Source organism: Populus euphratica, unplaced genomic scaffold, assembly GCF_000495115.2.
Source record: "Populus euphratica unplaced genomic scaffold, PopEup_1.0 scaffold1586.1, whole genome shotgun sequence".
NCBI lineage: Eukaryota > Viridiplantae > Streptophyta > Magnoliopsida > Malpighiales > Salicaceae > Populus > Populus euphratica.
Window position 1 is genome coordinate 13385 of NW_011501439.1, and position 8713 is coordinate 22097.

At 33.1% G+C, this 8713-nt stretch overlaps 1 protein-coding gene across 2 annotated transcripts; it reads left to right on the forward strand.

Annotated features, from left to right (window-relative positions):
• Positions 1-1900: 1900 nt before the first annotated feature.
• On the forward strand, positions 1901-8410 carry LOC105117893 (FAD/NAD(P)-binding oxidoreductase family protein). Of its 2 annotated transcripts, none has more exons than XM_011015696.1 (16): positions 1901-2153; positions 2254-2382; positions 2499-2558; positions 4278-4391; positions 4466-4553; positions 4842-4987; positions 5067-5168; positions 5881-5952; positions 6024-6123; positions 6210-6292; positions 6927-7004; positions 7095-7193; positions 7283-7333; positions 7404-7460; positions 7674-7715; positions 8162-8410. In XM_011015696.1, the coding sequence occupies exons 1-16, from the start codon at positions 2007-2009 to the stop codon at positions 8243-8245; spliced, it is 1452 nt and encodes a 483-aa protein (XP_011013998.1). In that variant the 5' UTR covers positions 1901-2006; the 3' UTR covers positions 8246-8410. The 2 variants fall into 2 exon arrangements, with proteins under 2 accessions (XP_011013998.1, XP_011013999.1); XM_011015697.1 differs by having other exon boundaries at positions 7456-7460; positions 8162-8218.
• Positions 8411-8713: the final 303 nt, after the last annotated feature.

Genomic DNA, 8713 nt, shown 5'->3' on the forward strand with positions numbered 1-8713 from the left:
ATACTTCTTTGTTATTGCTACTAGTTGGACTTGAAAATGACATTTTTAAGTCTTGAGTTCCATAAGGAAAGTTGCAAGCCTATATCTTACCTTTCCATCCATATAAGCTAGACATAAATCTGAGATCTACAGTTCCAGATATGACTCAATTACCGAACAATGTTTCGGTTTGGATTGCACCGACATCTCTTTTCTAAATTTGGCCTTGTCCTTTTAATTTCAGTTCTTAAATTCATCAATCAGTGCTGATAAAGAAGCTTTTTACAAGCAAAAGTCCAGATGAGAAAAGAGAGAACTATATTCTTTTAATAAATAAAAAATAACTCTTTTCACATGGCTTATGTCTCTTTATATATATAAGTAAAAGACATAATTAGTTTCCTTAGTAACTCCTCTAGATACTTGCACTAAACTTATCTTTCATGGTTATTTTCTTTAGTAACTCCTCTAAATACTTGGAATAGGCCTATCTCTTATAAGCAGATCAAGTCTAATCCAATAACCAATATTCTTTCTATGTATCTTAATGGTAATTTTTTATGTTTTTCAAATAAAAATTCTTAAATCTTGACATCTATCTATATCTAATTTTACTCAAGCTATTTTGAGTTTCATTAAGTTATATAGTATTTTTAGTTTTGTGAAATCCACTTTCATTAAAATTTTATTTATATTTTTGTGTTTTTCTATTTATTTTCCAAGTATTTTTTATATTTTGTTTTTTTAACACTTGTACATTACATTTTATTTTAAATTTTTAATGTTATCATCATTATTATCATCGTTATTTAATTATTACTTTTTATATTTTACATAAAATTTTCTTTTATTATTTTTATAGATTTATTCAAGGATTTATAATTTTGACCGGTTCTTTAAAGGCTAATTCTTTTAGGTGATGAGATGCTGTTATACATGTCTACTTTAGTATTTAATCCTTTGATGGAGTTAGATTTGGAATAGTAGTTGTCAAGTATTGTCATGTCATGTATAATTGTTGTTATGAAAATAGTATCTTAATTTCATCGGCTATGCTTATGAAGTGCTAGGATAAAAAGTCATTTTGTTAATTAAATAATTTTAATTGTTTTATCGTAAATTTTAATTTTGTAAAAGTTAAAATAATTTATTTTTATAATTAAAATATGTTTTTTATTTATTTTACATGTAAAATTTATCTCACAATAATTTTAATCAAATATTTTTTAAAAAAATTTATTTTTTAAATCACAACTAAGATTTCTTTTTAAATTTAATTTTTTTTATTAACCTCGAAAACTAACATAAAACTATACAAACGGACACTTAATTACAATGATTTTCTCAACATGTGTCAATATTTTAAAAGACATAAATATGGCCACAAAACTAGATGAAGTTAATCATTTAGGTAATTGAAAACGTTTTTCCATTTAAAAAATCTTAATGGGTATTTTTTAATTAAATACATTGATATTTTTAATTTAGTTACAATAAGTTTTATTTTTATTTAATTCACAAGGTGAGAAAAAAGGAAAACCCCAACATAAGAAATGTCATTATCAAGGATTTTTATGTTTATGATATTTTGTTTGACCTTGGACACTAAATAAAACCAGAAGAAGAAAAGCATTTGCATTAAACATGATAGTCATTTATAATGGCATTTTGTATGTCGGTATTTCGTTCGAGATTGATTTTATTTCAAGCTGCGGACCATAGGAATGCACTGCCACTTTAATTCGAAATTTAAATCCACAACTATATTAAAGACTCGATTGCTTTTTAAATGTCAAAATTACAAAATTATTATTTTTTATTTTAAAATAATTTTTTTTGTTTTTAAAATTTATTTCTAATATTAACACAATAAAACAAAACAAAAAAATAAAATAAAACAAAAAAAAAATCCTGTGCCCCACAGCAATCCCTTGAAACAGTATCCAAAGGCACTCAACGGCGTCATTTTGAAGGAAAAAGTTCTCTAAACTACAGAGGAGATTCGAGTGCGGAGGAGGATCCATGAGATGAGCTTCCATTTGGCGCGCTTCTTTCTCCAATTTGGAATATCTTCAAGAACTGCTAGTATTAACTCCAGTAGTGGTTATTACCATCTCCTTTTCAATCCCAACAAATGCAAATTTACTGCAACTGCCATTCCTACAGCCCAAAAGGTACAGATTTGTAGTTGGTCCCATCATCCATGTTGTTTCTACTCTACTACTTGACTAATCACTACACTATTATCTTGGCCTGTATTTTATGGGCACGCAGTCAAGTAAAGAAGAGCTATTGGTAGTTGTTGGAGGTGGAGCAGCTGGAGTGTATGGAGCTATTAGAGCCAAGACTCTGGCTCCTAATCTTGATGTCCTTGTTGTAGAGAAAGGAAATCCTTTATCTAAGGTTATGCTTTTCTTTTTCTTTCCTCTCTGGGATCCTGCTTATACATACTACAGAATTCAGTTTGCACTTTCATGAGTGATTTTTGGCATATTGATTGTGGGTGTTTACATTTACAGGTGAAAATATCAGGGGGAGGCAGATGCAACGTGACAAATGGGCATTGTTCTGACATTAAGGTAAGTGTAAAACAGCAAATGCTTCCATTGAAAAAAATGTTATATTAAGATTATGTTTGTTTTGAATTTTCATGTTGCTGTTCTATGCTTTGTTGATGACTCTTGAATTTCCCTTTAATGGGAATATAGCTTACTTCTATTTTTGTTTTCATGTTATTCCTTTCTTACTAGTTTATGGCACATTCTACTAGTCTTAATGAGATTTTCTCATGGTAGAGCATCTGAACATTGCTGCTTTTTTCTCCAGGATTTTTTCTAACGACTGGTTAGTATGTTATTTCTTGGAGTGTGCAAAATGAAATATCAGTGTGGGTGGTCAGGCATAACAAGAAATTTAAGTAAAACATAGAGCTTTATAGTATCTTTATTTTTCAAAATTTTGGTAATACTTAGAAAGGGGATAACTAAGAGAATGATTTTCAATGCTTATTGCAGTGTTAGTGCACAGGATTTCTTTGCAATGCAATAGCTTAGTAGAGAAATTGCTGCACTTAAATTAGCTTCTTTACAGTTGCTCACTTCATATTTGCTCAGATTATTTTTCATCTGGTATTAAGTGTAGTTTTTTTTCCCCTTGTTAACACAAAGTAAGTGCCATCAGGAAAGGGCCTTTTAAAGCGAAGCTAGTAGAAAACAACTATTCCATGTTTTTGGTTAGCAATTAATCAAGTGCATACATCAGAATCAAATTCCACAAATTTAAATTCATAAACATGGACGTGCCCCCTAGCATTAGCCACCTTTTCTTAGTTGCAGATGAAAAACTGTTGTCTGAGGAAAGCTCCTTGTTATATATGTCAAATAAAAAAAATTTAGTTCTTCAGGTGGCATCTCTAACCTTCATTGTGGCAGTGTCACAGACAAGAATGACAGTCATTCAGTTGCGTGTAACTGAATGTTGATTGGACATTCTGTCAAAGTGATCCACATTCCAGCTTCGATGACCATCATAACAAAGACAGCAAGCAAGGGTACTGGATAGTTTGTCCTAACTGCAATTGCAGGATGCTGACTATAGATATCTGTAATATCATATCTTATAATAAGTTCACAGAAAATTCGTGATAGGTGTCAATCTCTCTGATGAAGATTAACCCCAGCCTGATAGTAGTGGCTAGGGAAGCAAATGGAAACAGAAACTAAAATGGATAGTTTAATCAAGCAATCATAGTGAAGTGCAGTTTTTTTATTAGATATTGGAGGTCTTCAGTGCATGGATAACCATTAATCTTGTAAAGTGTTTTTCATCTACCCCACATTCTAATAGGAAAAACAAACAAAACAACAATCTGCTGCTGCCATCTCCTTAAATCTGTGACAAATTTAGCCATGGCTCTGCTTGTTGCTCTCTAATTATCTGGAATAGAGCTGTTGGAAAAAAAAAAAAATTATCCCATGACAACAAAGATGAAGAATTCAAGGAGATCAGGGCCAACAGGATAGTCCTCTACCTTATTTTCGGTATAGTTGTGTTTGATGAATTCAAGCACATGAGATGACAGTGACATGCTTTAATGACCACAAAATTTGTAGGAGCATTTAATGTTTTAACCTTCTACACTACACTGAGCAATAGCTAAGGAAAAGCTTGGCTTCAATGAAGTGTTAAAATGGACTTTGCAGTGGTGTTATTTTTGTCAGGTCTAATGACATCTAGAAACTGGATCCTCTTGCAAATACATAATTTGTTGAATTCACATTGTGTTGGGTTGGTTGCAGATTTTAGCGGAACAATATCCCAGGGGTCACAGAGAATTCAAAGGTGCTTTCTTTGACATGCATGGCCCAGCAGATACAATGTCCTGGTTTACTGATCATGGGGTGGCTTTAAAGGTTGTCTCTGAAACTGCATGTATTACACTTCGTCTGTCATCTTGCACATGCTATTTATTCTTTTATACCCATAGATTGAGGAGGATGGAAGAGTGTTTCCTACCAGCAACAGCTCGTCTTCAGTAATTGATTGTCTTCTATCTGAAGCCAAACATAGAGGAGGTTTGTTTTCTTTACTGAGGATGTGTGGATTTTTTTTATATTAATCTTAGCTTAAAATGATGGTGTTTGTTTGACAATTTTCCTTCCCAATAGTGTATAATGTTGTGAGGGATATTGATATTATGAATCTCAAAGAAATGTTTTAGATGATGCGCAACTTTCTTATTATTTCTGCTACAGATTTATCATTTATTCCTCTTGTAATATGACTTTAGATAGCTTACTATGACCTCAATATTATGGAATGCTTGAAAGCTATACTTTCTGAACTATGACTTCTTCTCCCAGTTTCATTGCAGACTAGAAAAGTTGTATCAAGTGCATCTGTTGAAGATGGTGGAAAGTTTCTTTTGAAGCTTGAGAAACGCACAGTCAGTTTCGTTGAAAATGTCAAAGCTGATTATCTATTGATTGCCAGTGGGAGTAGCCAGCAGGTACTGATAGATGGATGTTTCACTTGCATCACCATGTGGGTACTTAAATTTCTTGTGATATTTTGTTTTCTTATTACAGGGTCATAGTCTTGCAGCTCAGCTTGGTCATTCAATTGTAGATCCAGTACCGAGCTTATTCACTTTTAAGATTGCAGATTCAGGACTAGCAGAATTATCAGGGGTAATGTTTCTGTTTAATTGATTCACACATAATATGCTACTTTTGTAGCCTTTTGCAAATGTACTATCAGATCTATATTGAGTCGAAAGACAGTGGTTCTTAATCCTGAGTCCCTAACAATTGTCTGCCTATTTTTCCCCAATTTCTTGAGATTTTACAAATATAACTATTTTAGTTGTAATCAACAAAATGAGTTCTATGTGTAATTATTAGTTGCATGGACTATGCATTTTCTTAAACCGTGATTACTTGGACTGACTGTTAGAATGGCCTCTGCTTATTGTACTAGAAGTTGCTTACGAGAACCCTCAGTTTGCTGTTAATAAAAAACACTTACTAAAATTTCTAGTGGTGCTCAATCTCTTTCATTATGGTAGTTGATGTTTTTTCTTAGGCAGCAGGTTCGTGAAATAAATTTCCATTCATCATGACATTTAGTGTGAAATTATGCATTTCTGAAATTGGTTCTTTCTAAGGTTCTGCATTGAATACCCTGCTTCCTAGTCATTCAGGTGATGACTTAATATTTTTCAGCATATATATGGATTTCTTTTTTTTAATGGATGATATATGCATTATTTTGATAGGACTCAAATAACTCCATGTCTGTCCAGACATCCTAGATTACCATGAAACAAGTTGCTCTTCATCACAAGTTACAGTGTGTTATATCAATACTGAAGTGTTAATTTTCTCCATTTGTAATGTTCAGGTTTCATTTCCGAAGGTTGAAGTGAAGCTGAAATTAGAAAACATTCTGAGGAACACGCCACACTTTACACAGGCATGTTTTTCTTGCTGATATGATGTAAATGTACTTGAGTGTAGGAAGTACTAATAAATATCAAATTTCAGGTTGGGCCCATGTTAGTTACACACTGGGGGCTCAGTGGGCCTGTGATTCTTCGGCTTTCTGCTTGGGGGGCACGTGATCTGTTCAGTTCAGGTTACAAAGGTAATATAAAGTTTTACTCTCTCTCTCTCTCTCTCTCTCTCTCCATTCCTTTTTTCTTCAATAATCTTGATAGCATTTGGGTGCAGGCACACTTATAGTGGATTTTGTTCCTGATTTGCATATAGAAGACATGAAGTCAATCCTTAATCGACACAAGCATAAATATGCAGTAATCTTTGATCTAAGTTTTCACTACTCAAGCTTTTTGCATGCTCCATAAAGTCTTGAGTTATTCATGAATTTGGAAGCGGTCCTTCACCCTCTTTGCTAATATAGTGGGGTAATTCAAAGCCAAATTTCTCTCTGGTTTACCAGAGCCTGGTAGATCAGTGTTATAAATTTCTTGTTCATTTAAATGAGGGTAACATGAGTACATAGAACTGTTCTTGGTGATCGACCTCTGACAAATGCTGGTTAATGATGCTATGAAAAGAGCTGATATTTCTCTTAAATTATGATTTTTCTTTATGCATAACCAAACCACCAGAGAAGAGAAAACATGCTATGGCATTAATTTAAACTGCTATTGAAAAGCCTAATGGATTATGGTGTGTTCCAGGTCTGGTTGTCAGCTACTGGAAAGCAGAATTGATTTGTAATATCTCTATTGAGTCTTGGATAAAAGCCAGATTAAATCTGCTTTTCCAGTCTGCATATCAGATGTGCCATTCCCAGTTCCTCATTATCTACAAGATTACAGTTATTTTCGTGCTTTGCAAGTAGTGGGATATTTATTGCTTTGCATTAAGGTTGTGTTATGATAATCTTGGTTTACTTCTATCATATTATTTATTTGTTTGCAGAAACAAAAGGCACTTAATTCATGGCCATTGGGGTTCAGCCTTACAAAGAGATTTTGGAAATATATTGTGGATCGAGAGGTTGCTTGCATGTTTCGAAGTGAATTATCATCTGTTGATGCTCCAGCACAATATTAATTGCACATGCCATTCTTTGTTATTAATATGCAGGGTCTGATTGGAGATGCACTGTGGGCCTCCATATCAAACAATTCCATTGTTTCTATTGCTCATCTTTTAAAGCATTGTGCATTTGAAATAACAGGAAAGGTAGAATTTTTACTCTTAGGAACTATTTGAGCTCCCTTCTTTCAATTCTGTCACTTTCTTGAGTAGCTATGCTTTTATTCTTAATGTAGGGCCAGTATAAGGATGAATTTGTCACTGCTGGAGGTGTTCCTTTATCTGAGGTTCTCTCTCTCTCTCTCTATTTTTTAGTGTTACCAGAACCACAAGTTGATTTCCTTTTACTTCATGAAGATCTCTTTGAACACAATGGAAAGCAAGAAATGTGCACGTCTTTTCTTTGCAGGAGAGGTAATCGCCCCTACACTCAAGACATTTCAGGTTCCTGTTTCTTTTTTGTGAACAAGGTAGAAAATAACCTTCAGTGTGATTGCGATAGTTCCAACTTCTGTACTCAAGTTTATCTATCAAGAATTTAAGTTAATAATGCTGTGTGAGATCATGTTGGATAGTGTTTGAGTTCTGATCACCATTCATGGTGTTAAATTTTTAATTTTTTTGTAGGTGCTGAATGTTGATGGGGTAACTGGTGGTTTTAACTTCCAGGTATAAAGGCACCCTTTGGCACCTATTTTTTCTTTTTTCTTTTTGAGATTGGATTTGTTGTCCATGTTATATTTTATTGATAAATTAATTATGTGAAATTTTAGAAAATTAGGAACTTTGTTTTGCCATTGGAGATCTATGTAAAGTCGATGCAAGCCTTCAGTCACTGTGGAATGTTTTCCTGCAAAAAATCACTATGGAATGTTTTCCTGCAAAAAAATCGCTTTTATAGTGAAATTTTGGGCCAAGTCAATTTCTTTTTCATTGAAAATTGATAAGCAGATAATTAAGATCTCTATAATCTTGTCTTAGTCTCTTTGATTTTTACCAGAATGTTGGAACTACTGTATTTATAGGGATGGATTCCCATGATCAGATGCAAGTGTCCTCTATTTAGTTCCTTCTGGATGGAACAATATTTGATTAATCAACTGTTCTTTTTGTAGAATGCATGGTCTGGTGGATATATTGCTGGTACAAGTATTGGTGAACTAGCAGCTGAAATTACTTTGGAAGAGGGCATTCTTTGAATACGACAGTTTAGTTGTTTCCAATGTACATGTAGGAACATGATTATTGACTATGCTTCAATTTTGACATTTAATTTTTTGTTTTCTTTTGCTCTTATCTGTAGTTGGCAACTATAAATGAAAATTATTGCATCTAACCATTGTCAAAATAATCTGCTTTCCCATGATGTTTGTTAGCTTGAATATTTCATGAAGATTGCATTCACATTTATAAGTTGACCTAAGGTGCCTAATATATGCTGTCAAATTTTGATTATGCCTGTTTTTGAGAAAATATTTTCTAAGTACATATGATAGCCGAACAGCAGTCCATTAACAAATAGGTGGCAAAAATTTAGGTTTTAGTGTGATCATTGATAATACACATTTTTCCTATAAAAATATGTATTTTTCCAGCTGTTTTGGCAGTAATTCCAGCTCAAAATTCAGCACGGACCCGGTTTGTGTAATCTTGTTCGGCATGTTATT

What these genes read in the sequence shown, in the direction of transcription:
- LOC105117893 (XM_011015696.1), top strand. Translation starts at nt 2,007, where the DNA reads ATGAGCTTCCATTTGGCGCGCTTCTTTCTCCAATTTGGAATATCTTCA. An exon ending in CATTTGAAATAACAGGAAAG is followed by an intron (nt 7,194 to 7,282) that starts GTAGAATTTTTA and finishes TTCTTAATGTAG; the next exon opens with GGCCAGTATAAGGATGAATT. An exon ending in CTGGTGGTTTTAACTTCCAG is followed by an intron (nt 7,716 to 8,161) that starts GTATAAAGGCAC and finishes TTCTTTTTGTAG; the next exon opens with AATGCATGGTCTGGTGGATA.